Source organism: Sorex fumeus, unplaced genomic scaffold (genome assembly GCF_029834395.1).
Source record: "Sorex fumeus unplaced genomic scaffold, SorFum_2.1 ptg000003l, whole genome shotgun sequence".
In the NCBI taxonomy this organism is placed as follows: Eukaryota; Metazoa; Chordata; class Mammalia; order Eulipotyphla; family Soricidae; genus Sorex; species Sorex fumeus.
The window spans coordinates 51,314,521-51,334,831 of record NW_026606060.1 but is presented as its reverse complement, the minus strand read 5'-3'; the positions used below and the strand labels follow the sequence as shown (position 1 = coordinate 51,334,831).

Here is a 20,311-nt window from a genome sequence, read left to right as displayed (position 1 = left end):
ATGCTTTCTCTCTCCTTCCTTATAAATTTCTCTCTCTGTTTGTAAGAATTGTCTATATTTCAAGAGGAAATACAGACAATTGCCAGCAAAGAACTCTAGATCACACCCTAATGTCACCGCCAAAGAGGAGAGGAAGGGAATGTTCTCGACCCCTAGGTCTAGATTTAAAACCCCCCACAAAAGGCTAGGCTACATTAATTTAAGAATCTTTTGGTCCTCAAAGGAAGGAATAACCAAAACACAAAAATACCCCACTGACTGCTGAAAAGTATTTGCCCATCACTCATCTGATAAAAGGTTAATATCAAAAATATATAAAGCGGTGCTGGAGTGATCGTACAGTGGGTAGGGCATTTGCCTTGCACACGGGCAACCCAGGTTTGATTCCCAGCATCCCATATGGTCCCCTGAGCACTGCCAAGGGTATTTCCGAGTGCAGAGCCAGGAGTGACCCCTGTGCATCACCAGTGTGAACCAAAAATTAAAAAATAAAAAGCACTGACAGAACTGTACCCTCCAAAAAACCAAACAAGCAAAAAACCCCAAAAGCCCATATCAAACCCCATCAACACATAAAGAGAAGAGATGCATAGAAAGTTTCTCAGAGACTTACAACCCGCCAGACTGAGCAGTCAATGGGGAAGGAGTCTGTGACCTTAGCAGGGGAGTCTCAAGAGTGTCTAGCAAATCCGCAAATGAGTGTGTGGGTTTCCCAGGAGGAAAATGAAAGTCTGTGGAGCTCTTGCAGCCAGCAAAGCCTTACTTGGGGATAATTGGGGCAGGGGTGAGGGGGCGGGGTGGGACACACAACTTGGGAAGCTGCTTTTCAAGGCATTCTTCACATTACATTTCTGAGAATTCAACAACACTTCTCAGAGTAAGTTTAAGGAAACTTCACATTTCTTTAAAATATTTGGGGGTCACAGGGATAGTACAGTAGGTAGGGCTCTGGCGTTGCACATAGCTGATGTGGGTTTGATTCCCAGCACCCCATATGGTCCTCTGGAGCTCCAACAAGAGTGATCCCTGAGCACAAAGCTGGGAGTAAGTCCTGAGCACTGCCAATTGTGGCCCAAAGCAAATCATTTTTTGTTTGCTTTGGGGGGCCATACATGGTAGTGCTCAGAGGTTACTCCTGGCTCTGCTCTCAGGAATTACTCCTGGTGGTGCTTGGGGAACTGTATGAGATTCTGGGGATTGAACCTGGGTGGTCACATGTAAGGCAAACATCCTATCCACAGTACTATCTCCCCAGCCCCAAGAAAACTTTTTTTTTTTTTTGGTTTGGCACCCACTCACAACAACAGCAGCAGCAGCGAAGAAAGTGAGGAGGGAATTTTTAAAAATATGCTAATTTTCAGGGCCAAAGTAATAGTACGGTCAGTAGGGCGTTTGCCTTGCACATGGCTGATCTAGGTTAGATTCCCAGTACCCATACGGTCCCCCGAGACCAAGGAGTAATTCCTGAGTGCAGAGCCAGGAGTAACCCCTGAACACCACAGGGTGTGGCCCCAAAATTAAAAAATAAATAAATGCTTTTTTCTGTTTCACTTTCATGGGCCCCACCCAGTGGTACTCAGGACTGACCCCCAGCTTGGTGCTCAGGGGTTGTTCCCATTGGTGGTTAGGAGATTGAGTGGTGTTGGCATTGAACCTGGGTCTCAGACATGCAGAACGTGTGCTGCAGCCCTTTGGCCTTTCTCTCAGCCCCAAGAAGGAAAAACAAATTTTTTTATTACGTCAAGGACACACCTCACTGGAGGGGAACATGACTCCAGAAGTTAAGGAGAGGTGACTAGCCTGGTGGCCAGATAGTGGTGTCCTGGTGCTTGTTAGAGGTAGGGCCAGGAATCAATTTGTCCGTGATCGGTCCATTCCAGAAACTTTCACTTAGCTTTTCCTCAGGCTCTGTCCGAACCCCAACAGGTGCGGTGACAAACACATCCAGAGCTTACAGGCTACGTTCCGGAGCAAGGTGGGCATTCATGGACACGATGGGTGTGATTCTGAGACTTGGACTTGGAGGATTCTAGAAAACCTCCTGGAGGTGGTGATATCTCAGGTCAATTCCGAAGACTGTCAGAGTATCCTCTAGGCCAGTGGTGAGGAGAGAGGGGTCACACTCCCCAGGTGATCAAACTCCCCAGGAGAAATGGTCTATTGTCCACAACACAAATGTGCTTGGGGACCTATGAAAGAAGGGGTATTGGGAAACGAGGGCAAAGATTTGGGGGGAAAGAACTTGATGTCGAAAAGTCTCTTGAAGAGTCTATCGTTGAGAAAGACAGAACTTTGTGGAACTTCTATACATCTCTCCCCCACTTTTTTTTTGTGTGCTTTTTGGGTCACACCTGGCAATGCTCAGGGGTTCCTCCTGGCTCTGCACTCAGGAATTACTCCTGGTGGTGCTCAGTGGACCATATGGGATGCTGAGAATCGAATCCGGGTCGGCAGCGTGCAAGGCAAGCGCCCTACTCGCTGTGCTATCTCTCCAGCCCCACCTTTTTTTTTGATGGTGGGAGAGGTGGGGGTTAATGCCAGGTCCTCAATCAAGACACATGTCAGGGGCCAATAGTACAGGAGTTAAGGCGCATGCCCGCATGTGGCCAGCCCAGGTCCAGCCCCCTCCCCCACAGCATCCTCAGGCCCTTGCATTTCAAGCATTTCAACCTCAGGTCTGGCTGGCTGAGAATCACAGGGATTGGTTTAGGGGTCCTGAGCACCATGTGGGAGGCCCAAGGGAAAAGTAAAAGGGTATGTGCTTTTGCCACTGAATCACAGCCCCCGCCACCCATGCATTCTTTGCTGTAGCATCCTTTTTACTTCGATTGATGGGAGCCAGAGCATCCTAATCCTGGTACCCAAAGAGACTGAAGGTCCTCAGGGCCTATCCAGAGGTGGGACAGGACCAGTGACCCTCCTTCCTCCCTTCCACTCCCTCGGCTGCACCCGTTACTCCTCCCTGGGCTGGCTGGTCCCTGGAGAGCCTATTAACATTTACTGCCCTTTTTTTTCTGCCTGAGACACCTCTGATCCACAAGGGAATGGGTGTTAATGATCACATAGTATAAATGATTCTCATAACAGGATAAACTGCGTAACTTTAAACAGGGGTGAGGTAGTGCTGGGATGGAACCTGGGTCAGCCACACGCACAGCAAGTACATGGTCCTCTGAACCTTCTTCAGGACCCTCGTCGTCCCTTTTTTTATGCTTAAATAATTAATAGTCCATGGTATGTGTAGGCCACTTTTGTTATTCATCCACCATTTGATGGGTATTTGGGTTAGTTCCACTTTTTAGCTCAACGAGTAAACCTGTTATGAAGATATTGTGTATATTGTATATATAACCCCTTGGGTATATACCTAGGCGTAAAGCCATTGGGTCAAATGTTGATGCTCGATTTAACTATTCAAGGAACTGCCCTTGTGTTTTTCCTCAATGGACACACCTTTTACATTCCCACCAGAAGGGTTTGAGGGTTCTGATTTCTCCACGTCTTGAGCAAAACTTGCTATTATCTATGTTTTTAATGACAGCCAAATTCTGGGTGTGCTGTGCTATCTCATTGTGGTGTGAGCTGCATTTCCTTTGTGTAATAAAGCCGAGCCTCCTTCCCCAAGCTCATTAGCCATCTCGCTATCTTGCACGAGGAGATGTGCATTCAGATCCTGTGAACGGTGAAGGCTTTTGGGAGAACATGAAGGCAGAATTTTTTTTCTATGTTGTAGTTTTTATTTGTTTGTTTGTTTTTTTATTTTTTTTTTCACTTTTTATCACAAATCACAAATCATCCTGTTATTCGTCGATTGCCTCGAGCAGGCCCCAGTAACGTCTCTTTTATCCTAGCCCTGAGATTATATTCAAGGCTCTTTAGGAGAATGAGACCCATCATTGTTACTGGTATTTGGCACATTGGGTACGCCACGGGGAGTTTGCCAGACTCTGCCGTGTGGGCAGGCTACATTCACTTTTTATAATTTTATTTATTGAATCACCATGAGAGCAGTTACAAAGCTTCTGGGTTTAAGTCTTGGTCATACAATGAAACACCCGTCCTTTCACCAGTGCCCATTCTCCACCACCAAAAACCCCAGTATACCCCCATCCCACACCCTCCCTCTACCTGTGGGGCAGATGATTTCCACATTTGTTTTTTATTTTTAAATTTTATTTTCATAAGGTCATTCGCATTAATTGATTACATTCAATATTTCAACACCACGAGCCAGAGCGATGGTGCAGCAGTTACCTGTCCAGGAGTTTGCCTTGTCTGTGGCCGACTGAAGTTTGCTCCCTGGCATCCCATATGGTCTCCCAAGCACCACCAGGAGTAATTCCTGAGTGAAGAGCCAGGAGTAACTCCTGAGCATCACTGGGTGTGACCCAAAAAACAAAAACAAGCAAACAAAAAATTTCAACACCAATCCCACCACCATTACACCTTCCCACCATCATTATTTCGAATTTTCCCACCACTGTTCAAACCTGCCTGCAACAGGCAGATTCTAGATAATTTATTTTCTATTGCTCATTAGCTATAGAAATATCATGAGAATTATCATAGAAATATCATGAGAAGTCACGGCCACGCACTCCTGGAATTCTAAATATGTAAATGATTGGGGTCCAGAGACATCTCTGTAGGGAGCTAATGCGTTTTAATTGTGAGGGGCTGGAGTGATAGCACAGCGGGTAGGGCGTTTGTCTTGCATGCGGCCAACCCAGGTTCGATTCCTAGCATCCCATATGGTCCCCTGAGCATCGCCGAGAGTAATTCCTGAGTGCAGAGCCAGGAGTAACCCCTGTGCATCTCCGAGTATGACCCAAAAAGCAAAAAAAAAAAAAAAAAAAAAAAAAAAAAGATTCATTTATGAGACTCTGGATCAAGGCCAGTAGCGTGCTTAAATATAACCCAGAGGCAGTTCGTGGGCGTGTGACAGTTAGGACCCTGAAGGGGTGGGTGGGGAGACAGGAAGGGACAAACCGTCTCCTCAGGCATGAAGGCCAGAGTGCTTTTGAGGAGAGAGTGCTTTGGGGTGAGACTACGAAGGAGTCCCGTGTTTAAGTCTTCCACCATGTACAACTCTGATTTCTGGGGTTCTTAAACTCTCAGTCTTTTGACACATTTTTTTTTCCCATGGGGATAATAGCACTCACTTCATAAGTCACTTTGTGGCAAACTGAGAAAACACTTGTGCAGTATTTAGCAGAGGATCTAGTATTTAGCAGAGCACATAGTAAATGGGAGCTATTTTAGTGATTTTTAATAACATGATAAGATTGTTGTTCAAGATCAATCTGGCTACCTTTTGGTGTTCTGATCCCCAAATCCCAACTGGGGTAAGACACCCCAGCAATGCTTTGGACATGGTTGACTGTACAGGATGTGATTTCAGTCTGACATTGTCTCCCTGTCGTGTCATGATTCCACAGATTTAGGGTTCTGTCCTACAAAGCTGCTGCACACCCAGATTTCAGAAGTCAGTCCCGAGCCCCCGGTCATCTGTGCCTCTGACCAATTGGCCAGAAAGAAAGGTTCCCATAATGCCCTCCCCACAGTTCATTAATTTGCTAGAGTAACTCACAGAACTCAGGGAAATGTTTTAATTACTATATTGCATGTTTACCATAAAAAGATATGATAAAAGATGCAGATGAGCCTTCAGATTGAAGAGATGCTAGAGACAAGATATGTGAAAAAAGAGTATTGAGTTTGCACACCACTCTCGTTTCACCAACTCCAAACCTCTCTTGACTTCATCTTTTCTTGGGGGGGGGGAGAGGGTTAAGATGGTTTTATGACAGCAGCATGATTTATTTGCGATTGAACTCTGTCTCCAACCTCACTTCCCTCTCAGAGTTCAGGGGATGCTACTGAAAATACCTTGACTCCAACTAGCAACCAGCCTCATCCTTAAGTGCTCTGCCAAAGTCACCTCGTTAAACATAACACATTCATCACTCTAGGAACATAGGAAGTTCTGTGGGTTTAGAGAGTTATGAGACAGGAACTGTGGACAAGGACAAATATATCTGAGTTTATAAATCACAATAAGAGGCCAGAGAGAAAGGTACAGCAGGTAAGATACATGCTTTGTAGGCACCTGACCTGGGTTCACTCCCCAGTACCACGTATAGTCCCCTAAGCCCCACCAGGAGAAATTCCCGGCACAGACCCAGGCGTAAGCTCTGAGCACCACCGGGTGTGGTCCAAAAACAAAAGTAAAAATATCACAACAAGGTAGGCAGTCAAGTAGGGGGTCCCTTGGCAGCAAATCCCAGGAATTCATAAGACCCAGATCTGTTTGGAGAGACAGAATATATTTTGTTTTTATGTAGGAGTACTGCTATTTATTCAGCCACTGATTAGGTGATTGAATTGGGCATAAACTCCACCTTACTTCTTTTTTTCCCATTTTTAATAATTTTATTTATTGACAGAATGTAATCTGAAAGGTCCTATCCTAGTCCTAGTGTAGCCAGTTTAAGATGGAGTTCAGACTCGGCTGAGGAAATTATTAACAAACAACCGGTTGTGTTGAGAAAATGAACAGATCCCAAGAGCTCAATATACTTCACATTGACAGTGCTCTGCAACGTTTATCTGCGTAGAGAACCCACCAGGCTCAGAGAGCCGGGGAAGAATCTGGAGAATCAACTTTCCAAAGAACTTGGTTTGCTCCATTTTGGAGTGGCCTGTGCCTCTCTGTAGGTACATGATCATTCCTTTTACTTTACTGTCTCTGATTCTGTCTCTCTCTGTCTCTGTCTCTTTCTCTGTCTCTCTGTCTCTCTCTGTCTCTCTCTCATTCACCCTTGAACTTGAACCACTCCGAAATAAAAATAAAGCTTCTCAGCTTTGCTGTTTGTCTTCTCCTGAAATTCATTTCTGTGATGAACGACAAGAGGACCTAGACCCAGAAGAAAGTCAGAATAAGCCTTTCTTTTCCCTTCAAAATATACAAATGTGGGGCTGGAGAGATAGCACAGCAGATAAGGTGCTTGCCTCGCACACAGCTGACCCAGTTTGATCCTTGGCACCCCTTATGGTCCCCCGAGTACATCAGAAGTGATTCCTTAGAGCAGAGCCAGGAGTAACTCCTGAGCACTGCTGAATGTGCCCCCCAAACACATACACACACACACACACACACACACACACACGCACGCACACACACACACACACACACACACCACACTCCCCAACCTGAGAAACACAGTGCCCTGAAAATGCAGGAGGCAGGGACTAATTCTCACATCATGCAGATCAAGTAAGTCTTGTCTGAAGCTTGAAAGCTTCCTTAGTGAGGCTGGCAAGAGACTGGTGTCCAGGTTACTCAGGAACTCACATAGACTTTTCTAGATCCAGACACCCCCTCACCCCTGATGATATTGTGGCAAGTCAGTCAGGAGTGAGTAACTACCTCCTTTCACTTTCCTGGATACCCCATTGACAAAAACATCACACCATGTTATTAAGAAGATTAAGCAGTGGTTGCAGGCAGGGGTGCCAATTTAAAAATCTCCAACCATTTCAGCAAAAAAACAAAACAAATGAGGGATATTTTCTGCCCTTCCTTTTCTTTCTTTTTTTAAAATTTATTTTATTTTTTATAAAACTTCACAATAATTCACGATATTTAATATTCAAACACCAATCCCACCACCATTTCACCTTCCCATCACCATATATCGAACGTTTCCACCCCATACTCCAAAGTGTGCCCCCCAAAGCAGAACCAAAACAATTTATTTTTTTATTGCTTGTTATGAATAATCTGCTAAAAATGGTCTGGTAAAGTTTCCTTAGAGGAAAGTGAGTGAAGATTGTTGTATTTCATCCTGGAACTGCATCAAATATGTGCTACTCTTGGTACATCAATGTTGCAGAGAATGAGAGGTGGCTGGAGGAATTCTAAAATTTAGAATACGATTATACAGCTGATTCACACATGGGTGAGGCCATTGATGAGATTCTATGGTGCCAGGGGCAGTTTGTGACTGCCAAGCTACTGGTAAACTAGGGAGATGGGGGAGGAGGCCCAGTGAGTGAGCTTCAGTCACGGCTGCATACCTGGGTTTTTCTGCAGATTCACTCATGGATGAAGCTTGTCCAAGCCTGTGGAGAGTGGCCGAGAGCATGGCAGCGATTGAGTTCTGGAGGTTTTTGACTGCCAGAGCTCTATTGGGGTGGGGAGGGAAACTTACCCACCTCCCTCCGAGTTGCCCTGGTGAAGACAGACTGATGTGGATCTGGAGGCATCTCTGCCTCATGTTGTTCTATGCCGCTCTCTTCCGGGAGCTTTTTTTCTGAGTCTCTGGATTATGGCCATTGATGAGATTATATTCTTTTCTTCCTTTTCGTTGACCTCAGCAGCCCTAGAAAATGTGCAATGATGTTGTTGTTTTTTTTTTTAGGTGGATCAATGATATGTCCATAATATTACATTATCTTATCAAACCCATGAAAAAGTAATGATTAAAACATTAATCAACATTTCATAACAATGTGAAATGCTGATAAACATTTTAAAATAATTTTATTAACTGTCTTTGAAGACAGAGTTAATGAAATGTCATGTAACATTTTCTTTTGGGGAGATCATTCCGTGATGAACTAGAAAGTAGTTTCAGACAATTCTTGATCATGCGTTCATTTCATACATATGTATGGTGCTGGTCCCAGTAGATTAGATACTGATTTCAGGCACTGGGAATTTGAACACAAGGTCTTTATATATGAATATAGTTTCATAACGTAACTCACATATAAATCAAATTTAGTGATGTCACTAATAAAATATTAAAAGGACAGCAACTATTTTTGAGTGCCTCCTTTCGGTTGGAATGAATTGGTGAACAAACTCAGCTGAAAAGAGTTACAAACAAACCCAGCCAAAATTAATTTTTTCCCCCAGGATTGCCACACCCCGTGGTGTGCAGGCATTACAGTTTATCTCTGTACTCAGGGATCACTCCAAGTGGTGCTCAGGGGACCATATGCAGTGCTTGATATTGAAGCAAGGTCAACTGCATGCAAATACCTTAACCCCTGTTCTATCTCTCTTGTCCTGGAAGCCAAAATTCTTTTTCTCAGAGAGTTTACATTCTGGTGGGAAGAGACAAAAAATAAATAAGGAAATTCTAACAGTAAGGAGTTAAGTGTTGTCGAAAAAATATAGAGGGGCTGGAGCAATAGTACAGTGGGTAGGGCATTTGTCTTGCATGCAGTCAACCCGGGGCTGAAGCGATAGCACAGCGGTAAGGTGTTTGCCTTGTGCGCAGCCAGAACGGCGAAGCCGGGTTCGATTCCTCCGTCCCTCTCGGAGAGCTCGGTAAGCTACCGAGAGTATCTTGCCCACACGGCAAAGCCTGGCAAGCTACCTGTGATGTATTTGATATGCCAAACACAGTAACAACAAATCTCAAAATGGAGACGTTACTGGGCCCGCTTGAGCAAATCACTTAAACAGTCAACCCGGGTGGAATCCCCAGCATCCCATATGGCCCTCTAAGCACCATCAGGAATAATTCCTGAGTGCAGAGTCAGAAGTAAATCTTGAGCATCATCGGGTGTGATTTTAAAAAAAAAAAGGAAGGAAGGAAGGAAGGAAGGAAGGAAGGAAGGAAGGAAGGACAAAAAAATTGAAAGAAAGAAAGAAAAGAGAGAAAATAGAGAGTCGGGAGAGATAGCCGGAAGAGTAATTTGGGGGAGGGGGTTTTGGGTTTCAGAGGCTACTTTTAGCTCAAAGCTTGGGGGTCATTCTGGGTGGTGCTGAGGAAAGCATGCCAGATTGTGAGCCTGGAACTTCTGTGTGAAAATCATCTGTGCAAACCTTTTGAACAATTTTCCTAGTCCTGGAATAGCAATTTTAAAATAAGCAAGCAGGGTTGGCCTGGAAGGGAAAATTTGGGAAGGTGTCTGTCTCCTCCCCTGGCTGTTCAAGTTTTTTGGCTGGTCTAATGATAAACCAAAGAGAGCTCAGCAAGAGGAAACACAAATCTCTTTGCATGCACGTGGAGGCCAAGAGAATATGAGGCCTGTGATTGAATCTATCCAGTGGCCTTGTGTGGCTTTCAGAAGGATCCTCTTTCCCGCTCCTGATACCCTTTGGAAGATGGAAGGGATATTGGTGTGATGAAAGCCAAGGCCTGCTCTGATTCTTTTGAGCTCTGGGGTTTGAAGTGTGTGGGTGGTGGGTATTTGGTCCCATTCTGGCATCCTGGATTGGCTGAGTCATTATCTGTTGCAAAGAAATAAATGATTCAATACACACTTATATGCTATTTTGGCTTTCCTCTGGAAAATTTCCTCTTCATTAATCCTAGACAAAACAGGTGTAGTGTGTAGAGAGACTCAGCCCCCCCCTTTTTTTAAAAAATTTTTTTATTAGTAGAACACCATGAGGTACAGTTGTAGACTTACAAATTGTTGTGCTTCAGTTTCAATTATACAATCATCAAACACCCATCCCTCCACCAGTGCCCATTTCCCACCAACACGGATCCCAGTATCCCTCCCACCCCCCCCCCCATCCCCCTCATCCCACCCTGCCTCTGTGGCAGGGCATTCCCTTTTGTTCTCTCTCTCCTTTTGGGTGTTGTGGTTTGCAAAAGAGGCATTGAGTGGCAATCATGTTTGGTCTATAGTCTACTTTCAGCATGCTTCTCCCATCCTGGGAGGATCCTCCCAATCCCCTTTATTTGGTGCTCCCTTCTCTATTGAGACTCAGTCCTTATAAAATAAAATAAACCAAAATATTATATACCCAGTGATGCTCAGGGGTTACTCCTGGCTCTGCACTCAGGAATTAGTCCTGGCAGTGCTGGGATGATCATATGGGATGTCGGGAATCGAACTCGGGTCGGCCACATGCAAGGCAAACGCCCCACCCACTGTATTATTGTTCTGGCCCCAACCAAAATGTTATAAAAGGGAAAAGTAATAGGCTACATCTACATAGCATTTACCAAGTGCTTTATGCCAGGTGTACTTTTCTTGTTATGTTTTTATTTTTTAATTGAAGACAGTGAGATACATGGTCACCAAGTTGTTCATGGTTGGGGTTCAGTTATATATGTTACAACACCGTCCCTTCACGAGTGTACATTTCTCACCATTAATTTCCCCAGTTTCAGGTGTACTTTGAAGGTCTTCATTAATCTATCTATCCCTGAAAAACAGAGAAAAAAAGGGGACAACAAGTGTGAGGGAAATAGGACAGATAAACTTATAGATACAGAAAAAAATTCAAAGGAAAATGTAGAGGGTTTATATGCATATGAAAACAGATCTTGGAAACCCTTGTCTGGAGATAAGGCAGTACCCAGCTCCAGACACAGTAAGAAAAGGCTTATTCTTTGCCTTTAGGGAGATTGATAATTGGGTTAAGCATCACCCTGGGAGCTGCTATTTCTCAACCACCTTTGGTCTTGTGTAACCAGGGGGATGTTTGTGTTCTATAGCACAGTTAGAATAGGAACTGGGTACCGCAACAGTCTGGTGGGAAGGAGTCTCACCGTGCACCCACAGAGGCTGGACATACCCCCAGCTTCAGAAACTGATGTTCTTCGCATATTTACTAGGGGAGTTTTCTTGGAGAACACAACACTGGGCCATTTGAGAACAACTCAGAATTTCTAAAGCATAGTCAGGAAACTTAGCAGTCTGGCTGCAAACAGTTGGGTCGTGAATGAGCAAGTCCTTTGTGGATAAGCCCTTTCTCAGGGGTTAAATATGGCCTTGCTTGAGATAGGTTTGGATAAATAAAGCACTGAAAAGGGGATTTTCTATACATATCTATATAGATATATATCTACAGAGTGATTTATCACTAACCTCGACTTTGTAAAAGGTCAGGGGAGAGGTCAGGGGGATTGTACAGCAGGCAGGGGACTTGCCTTGCACATGGCTGACCAGGTTTAACCCCTGGCCTCCTATCTGGTCCCCCCGGCATCACTAGGAGTAAGCATGGAGCCAGGAGTAAGTATGAGCACCTCCGGGGATGGCCCCTAAACCAAATAATAAGTAAAGTAAGTAAAGGCCCTCCCGTTGATCGTCGATTTGCTCGAGCGGGCCCAGTAACGTCTCCATCGGAGACTTTGTTGTTACTGTGTCTGGCATATTGAATACTCTCGGTAGCTTGCCGGGCTCTCCGAGAGGGGCGGAGGAATCGAACTCGGGTCGGCCATGTTGGCCGCTTGTAAGGCAAACGCCCTACCCGCTGTGCTATCGCTCCAGCCCTATGGAAAATATCATGTTAAGCGAAATGACTCAGAAAGAAAGGGATAGACATAGAAAGATTGCATTCATCTGGGGAACATAAAGTAACAAAATAGGAGACTAACACCCAAGAATGGCCGAGATTAGTACCAGGAATTATGGTCCCAGAACATGGCTAGGAGTGATTCCTGAATGCAGAGCTGGAAGTAGCCCCTGAGCACTGCCAGGTGTGGCTCCCCAAAAACAAAACAAACAAACAAAAAAGGACAAAGACTTTGGCATGGCTGTGCAAGCAGAATGACGTCAGCTTGGTTTGAACAAAGGAAAACTTGGTGTTCTGTGTTCTTTGTAGTAGTAACCCCAGAATCTACTTGCACCCACTGGTCAGTGGCAGCCCTGAGCAGTGGCAAAATTGGCCTGTGGGTAATAGTCACTCTGCAGTGATCCGAGGATCAGCGCTAATCTCTAAGTCCCATGCTTACCAAAACACTAGATAAGACCCCTGATTTCTTTGTCCCGAGAGGGTTGGCTTACAGTGTGGCTGGTCTCTGTGCGCAAGAAGGATGCTTAGCACTCTTGGATTCCTTTGGCCAGGAGCCGTGGCCTCTCCATTCCAAGATTAAACTGTGATCAGCATTTCTATCCCCACGTGGCCATGAGAAATGGTTGCCACTGATTGGGAATTCCAGAGCAAATACAGGCACAAAAATCTCTTGAAGTCCGTGTTCTCCCTTGAATACGTCTCCTGCTTGATTGTCTTGGCTTGCCTATTTCTACTGTGGAGAAGGCTGTGCTCTCCCTTGAACAAACACTTCTTGCTTTCCCTCCCATCACATCTTTCTAAGTTTCAATAAAAAACTATCTTGCATCTATATACATATAAATATATACATGATGAAGGCAGGATGGCTGGGGTTCAATTCCAAAGCAAGTATGGATTGAGTGTTTGGGTGTCCTTTTTTTTTTGCTTTTTGAGTCACACCCAGGCGATGCTCAGGGGTTACTCCTGGCTCTGCACTCAGGAATCACTCCTGGTGGTGCTCGGGGGATCATATGGGATGCCAGGGATTGAACCTGGGTCAACCGCTTACAAGGCAAACACTATCCTGCTGTACTATCGCTCTGGTTCCTGGGTGTCCTGCTTCCAAGAATTGGCTCCCAAAATAAAGAAGAGGTTTCATTTACAGTTTGGAGGTTTGGGGTTCCAAGCCTGGGGAGTGGTAAGCAGTGGGAGTTGGGGGAAACATATGCCTGGGATTAACCCGGGTCAGCCATGTGCAAGGTGAGTACTGTCTCTCTGGGTCCTGAACAATCGCTGCCTGTGAAGCCTGAGTCCAGCATCTCGAGTCGATCAATGGTAGTGAAATAATATGTCAGTTCCAGGAGTCATCTTTGCACCTTTGGGTCAGTAGGTGTCATTCAGGGAATGTATTAGTCATGCTTTTTTTTTCTTTTTTGGGGCACACCCAGCTATGCATGGGGGTTACTCCTGGCTCTGCACTCAGGAGTTACTCCTCGTGGAGCTCAGGGGACCATATGGGATGCTGGGAATCGAACCCGGGTCGGCCGCATGCAAAGCAAACACCCTACCCGCTGTGCTATCTTTCTAGTCCCATTCATGCTTTTTCTTATCTAATATACCCTTTTTATATTTTTTTTGCCTCTGACCACATTGTTCCACTCCGAAAACTCCACTTAATCTTCAAGAAAGGGAAGCATTAGAGGAGGGTCAGTTTTTATTCTTACTTAGCAAATAGTTTTAAAATGAGTGGAAAAGACAGTACAGTGGATGGTGCTAGTCTTGCAGGCGGCCATCCCAGGTTCAATCCTCAGCACCAAACATGGCCTCCTGAGCACTGCCAGGAGTGATCCCTGAGCACAGAGCCAGAAGGAAGCCTTGAGCACTGCCCAATGTGGCTCCAAGGCAAAAAAAAAAAATGGGATTAAAATGTTGGGGGGCGGGGCTGGAGCAATAGCACAGCGGGTAGGGCATATTTGCCTTGCACACAGCTGACCCGGGTTCGATTCCCAGCATCCCATATGGTCTCCTGAGCAGGTGTGATTCCTGAATGCAAAGCCAGGAGTAACCCCTGAGCATCCACTGGATGTGACCCAAAAAAGCAAAAAAATAAATAAATAAATAAATAAAAATAAAATTTAGACGGGGATTAAAATTAATGAATTCATGGCATGTAAAGATTTTTTTCGTTTAGTTTTTAATTTTTAGGCCACTCCTGGAGGTGCTCAGGGTTTTCTCCTGGATGTGCACTCAGGAGTCATTCCCAGTGGTGCTTGGGGACCATATGGAATGCCCGGGATTCAACCTGTGTGTAGAACAAACCCCTGCCGTACTATCACTCCAGCCCACAGGATAGTTTTCTTTTTGTTTTTGGGCCACACCTGGCAATGCTCAAGGGTTACTCCTAGCTTCGCACTCAGGGATCACTTCTGACAATGCTCAGGAAACCACATAGTAAGGCAGGGATTGAAATTGGTTTCACAAGGAAAGTGCCCTAAGGGTTGTACCATTGTTCTGACCCCAAGGCAGGGTTTTTTTTTTTAATTGAATTAAATTTAAGTGAGATACATAGCTGCAAAATTGTTCATGATTGGGTTTCAGTCATATAATGGTCCAAGACCAGTTGGAAAGGATCAGCACCTGTCCCTTCACCAGTGTACATCTCCCACCACCAATGTTCCCAGTTTCCCTCCAGTTTCTCCCTCCCCCTGGCCTCTATGGTAGGCTCTTTCTCTCAGTCTCTCTCTCCCCCCTTCCCTCTCCAGAGTTTTTTTTTTTTCTATAGAAAAAAGTTTGCAGGGCTGGAGTGATAGTACAGCAGGTAGGGCATTTGCCTTACATGCATCCGACCCTGGTTGGATCCCATATGGTTCCCAGAGTAACCTCAGGAGTGATTGCTGAGTGCAGAGCCAGGAGTAAGCCCTTCACACTGCCCGGATGTGGCCCCCAAATAAGAAAGATGTGTGGGATGGGTAAGAGAGAAATAGGTGTTCAAGAGAAAACACCAACTTCGCCAGAGTGAAAAAAGCAAAGATCCATAGAAACAAGCAAGTGAGATACTAGTCCACCGCAAGCAATATGCCTTGTTTTGAAAAGAGGGTGTAACAGCTATGTGTACCTAGGTCGAGAAGTCAACATGACAAATGACCTGGCACCCGAGCTGCGCAGGAGGAAGAGAGCGGCTTGGAACGCCTTCAAGAACGTTGAAGAAATAGCTAAGAGGACGAAGAACCTCCGGCTCCGGGCACATCTCTTTGATTCCACTGTTCTTCCTGCATTAACATACGCCTCAGAGACCTGGGCCCTACGCAAACAGAATGAGAACGCTATTCGGGTCTCCCAAAGAGGAATTGAAAGAGCTATGCTTGGAATATCACATTTCACTCAAATGAGAGAAAGAATCCGGAGTTCTGACATCCGTCGACGATCAAGAATCAGGGACGCTGTCTCGTTCGCCAAGGTGTCAAAAATCAGATGGGCTGGTCACGTAATGAGATTTAAAGACGACCGCTGGACTAGAGCTGTTACCAACTGGATTCCATGGGATGTCAAAAGACCGCGTGGCCACCCACCTACCAGATGGTCACACTTCTTCATCAAGATCATGAACAATCAGTTTGAGGCTCTTCGTGTTCCTAGAGCGAACAGATGCCATTGGGCTACACTAGCACGTGACAGGGACAAATGGAGCCGTTACTGGTGCCCTCTCGAGCAAATCGACGACTAACAGGAAGTCAAGTGATCAACTGGGTGGGGTGGGGGCGGAAAGGATTAAGTGCCTTTGTATTCCAAACAACCCAAGGACCCATTAGTACTCTCATGATAATCTATTACCAGAGTACTCACAATATTAGAAACTATTACTCTCTTACTAAAGACTTCTCGCCAGGGGCCCAGGAGTAAAGAAAGGCGCTAGAATCCAAAGCCATCGCCCATTGCAGAAGGCCCTTGCAACTCACTCCTTTTGTTGTCATTCAGGGACTTCCATTCATCTCTGCTTCCTAATTGGCTCCAGAAACGTTAAAATAATGCGGAGAAACAGTAGCAGTTCTAGAAATAAAGCACGTCCATATATGCTTTAAAAGGCCATAGCTGGGAAGCTGAATATGCCCCCACGCCCCTGGGTCCCTTGGAAGGGAGGGCGAGGAGTTTCCCGGGGCTCCCGCCCTGAATTGGGGGGGGGTCTGAACTGATGGGGGGTGGGTGGGCTCTGAACCGCGAGCGAGACTCAGCCAGACCGCAGAGCCAGGCGGGACGCGTGGCGGATCCTGGCCCACCAAATGCCATCTGGTCTCGAAAAGCCACATGTCAGGTTGCAACTACTTGGGGGGTGGGGGTGGGGTGCGGGTGAAGGAGTGGAGGGGGGAATAGGAAATGCAACGCTTTAAGTTGGGGGGGGGGAAGGGGGGCAAACATCTGGCTAGACCGGCCACCCTGTTCAACCTGAGGGCAGCATCATTAGATGAACTCGGAAAGGAAAAAAAAATAAAATTAAAAAAAAAAAGAAAAAACCCGTAACCCCCCAACCCCGAACTCCACGACCAAAGTGTCAAAGCGCGCCGTCGTGCATTTGGCGACGTTCACGGGTGTGTGTGTGGGGGGGGGGGGGGGGGACACCAGGAGGTGCCCACCCTTTGCAAAAGCTCCCCCTCGGGGAGTGCCACTGGCGACGCCCGGCTGGCCTGCGGCTTCGGCAACCGGGGTGGGGGGGGGGGACCCTTTGGCACGTGGAGGTGTGGGCGGTGGGGGGGGGCGGGGGCGACGCACCCATCTCCCGCAGCCCGGGCAAACACTGCAGCACTGCGGGAGCGAGGCAAGCCCGCGTCCACCCGGAGGGAGGGAGGGAGGGAGGGAGACTCGGCGGCCGGGCCGGGGAAGCCCGAGGCGAGCCGGGCGGGCGGGGCCGGCGGGGCGCGGGGCGGGGCCGGCGGGCGCCGGGGGCGGGGCCTGGCGGGGCGCCGGGGGCGGGGCCTGGGCGGGCGCGCGCGGGCCGCGCGGCGGGAGGGTGTCGCGCCGAGGGAAGCGGCCCGCGGCGGAGGGAGGGGAGGCCGCGTCCTGGAAGCGGAGCTCCGCGCTGGGACTGGTTCCTTCGCAGCCATTTTCTGTCCAACCAAACAGCCGATTGGAGACGGGAGCCAACCAGGGCTGCATTGGAGGTTTGTGTCTCGCTTCGGCCAATGATCGCTCCTAGAGCGACTCCACTTTCGCTCGAATGAAATGTCCGTCTGCTGCGGGCGCCGTCCCCGCGCCGCCAACGCCAACGCCGCCGCCGCCGCCGCCGCCGCCGCCGCGGCCGGGGGGCCACTCGCCGCCCGCCCGCCCGCCCGCCCGCCGCGACGGGCCGGGCCGGGCCGGGGCTGCAGCAGCCGGGGCTGGAGCTGGAGCCGGCGCTGGAGCCGGGGCTGGAGCCGGGCCGCTGCGCTGCGCTGCGGCTCTTTGTGCGGGCCGCGGCGGGCCGGGCTCGGGGCTCGGCGCCGGCTCCATTTTGTGCGGGGCTGCCCGGGAAGGGGGTCCCGGGGCGGCGGCGGCGGCGGCGGTGCTGGTGGTGGTGGGGGGCGCCCCCCGGGCCCGGCCGCTTTGTGTGCTGCCCCGGGCCGGCGGGCGTTGGGCGACGGGGCGCGGGGCCCGGGGCCGCGGCGAGTCGGGGGGCTGCGCTCGGGCGGGACTGACAGGTCGCGGCCGGGGGGCGCGCGGGGGGCGCGGGCCGGGACCATCTGGCGGGGCCCCCGCGCGGTGGGGCCAGGCAGCGCCCGGGTTTTTTTTTTTTGGGGGGGGGGTTGGGTGGGTTTCCGAGGATGCATGACGATGATGATCATTATTTTTATTTTGTTTTCGGGGCGTGGGGGAAGAGAGGCTGTGCCGACCCCCCATACACACACACACACACACACACCGCGCCCCCAGTCGGCGAGAACAAAGAATTCCGGGGCGCCGCTTCCCCCCCCCACAACCCCCCACCCCCACCCCGGGGGACCACGCTCGCGGCCCCCGGGCAGCCGCGCGGGTCCCCAGCACCTAGCACCCAGCACCCTCCTCCACCTCCCCGACTCCGGAGGGCCCCGAGCCGGGACGCGGGCGAGCCGCGCTCATTCATCCGCAGGGGGGTCTCGCGGCGGGGAAGTCGGCAAAGTTGGAGCCCGATTCCCTTAAAAGGCCACTCGGTGCCCGCCCGCCCCCCACCCAACCCGCGCGCGCCCCGCGGCTGCTCCCGAGTTTCGGGGGGCCCCGGCGGGGCTGGATGCAAGAACTCGGGGGGGTGTGGGGGTTGCTGCTGGGGCGGGGGGTCGGTGCCAAAGAACGGAGGGAGGATGGAGGGGAGGAGGGTCGGTTGCTTTTTTTCTTCTTTTTTTCTTGGATACAGATTTGCATTTCTTCCAACGTTAAACAGATGTATACATTTCCACCCCCCCACCCCCGGGAGCGTGCACATTTATCACGACCTGCCCCAGGAAGAAAATACAGACCCGATGTGGGGGCCCCTCGCGGTGCTCGCTGGGCTCTGCCCAGACACACCAAAAAAGACACACAAACTATTGGGGTGAATGACTGTGAGGTCTGGGGGGCGGTGGGGGGAAGGAGGAGAGTGGGGTGCAGCAAAATACATCAACACCACCCCCAGAGCTTTGGTTTGGTTTGGTTTGGTTTTTCCCTCCCTCTCAAAACATCCTTTTAAAAAAAATAGTAAATAAAATAACCACCCCAGCTAGCAAGGAAGGAGTTTGGGCTAGGACAGAGCCCAGGATTTGAAAAGGAGATACTGTTTTTCCCTATGTTCCAGTGTCAGCTCTGGCAGCGTCTTGGCTTGCCTGGACCCCTTGCAAAGGCATTTTGAAAATTGGAATTCACTGGCAGCGAATTTATTTCCTCCTCACTCCTCTTTGCTAAATTTCGGGCTGGAAGGGGAATGGATGTGTTTTCGCCCTTTAAAATTCACCACAGGGAGGGTATGTTTTTGTTTTGACATAGCCCGCCCCCACACCCCCCCCCCCCCATTTAATTGTTTCACTTGAAAAAGGGCAAGAGCAAATGAGAAATGGAAATTGTAACGTTGTAATTGATGTCAATTTATTCAGCTGTTTATACTTTACAGTGGGAATGAAGTGCTATTGAGATGTAATTTTATTCCAAAATGGTGGCGTTGCTTTAAAAGTAGAAATAAAGGTCTTAATTGAGTGTACTCGTCAATGTGTGTTCTGTGCGCAGTGATTCTTCTTTCCAGAATCATCTGAGCTATTTAATTTGGAGGCATTACGTTCTGAGATACATTTTTCTTGAGTTCGTGCACCCTGAAGACACATTCTCCGGCGTTAAGAACCCACCGTCCCATATTAAGTTGATGAGTAGGGCATTACTATTTTTAAGTAGTTCAGATGTATAATTTGGAGGCTTGCATGGTTGATTTGACATGTTACGATGAGTATTTACATTGACTGTGACTAAGTTCAGGATTCTATTAGATTAAGTTTTCAGGCTTCTCCGGAATTTTCTGATTTAGCGGGTGCCTGCTTTTTTTTTTTTTTACATCGTTTTATACCCGGGACTCCCGTGAGTAAGAATGGGGGGTAAAATTATCTGTGTCTTTTAATTTTAACTGGGCAGGAAGCCTGTAGGCTATATCTTTTTAATAGATGTTTATCTTCTAGGTTGAAAGTGGGCAAAGATTGGGCACCTTTTTCCCCCGGTGTTCTTGAGTCTGAATCCACTGACGACTGACTGTGTTTCATGACAGTAAGTGCATACCATGTTACTTGTTAATTTGATTTGAACAGTAATTACTTGGAGACAAAAACCATAACTGACATATATTGGTGATTCCTGATGGGGTGGATGCCTTTCAGGTCAGACAGTCCCTGGGCCCACTCCGGGTCTTTCTGGGGTTCCATGTCTTACAGGGCTTAGTTCTTGGTTCCCAGGGGTCCTTAAGTGCTGTCAGGGTTACAGGATGAAAAGCTTCTCCCAGTTCTCAGACACTGTGTGTTCAGCTGGTAGGCCTTCCATCACATTGAATATTTAAAGGACAGTTTTGTGTGGGACAGGACAGACTGGGGTTTGTTTTGGGTTCTG

At 48.1% G+C, this 20,311-nt stretch overlaps 1 protein-coding gene across 3 annotated transcripts in view; it reads left to right on the top strand.

Moving 5' to 3' along the window:
• NFYB (nuclear transcription factor Y subunit beta) overlaps positions 1-20,311 on the top strand; it is a 138,120-nt gene that overhangs the window by 97,820 nt on the left and 19,989 nt on the right. The window contains exons 1-2 of one of the 3 annotated variants that reach the window (XM_056114479.1): positions 17,271-17,403; positions 19,891-19,975. In XM_056114479.1, the coding sequence (XP_055970454.1) occupies positions 19,970-19,975 (6 nt within the window). In that variant the 5' untranslated portion in view covers positions 17,271-17,403; positions 19,891-19,969. Of the gene's footprint in view, positions 1-17,270; positions 17,404-19,231; positions 19,588-19,890; positions 19,976-20,311 lie in introns of those variants that run through there. The other 2 variants (XM_056114487.1, XM_056114495.1) reach the window with 2 other exon arrangements.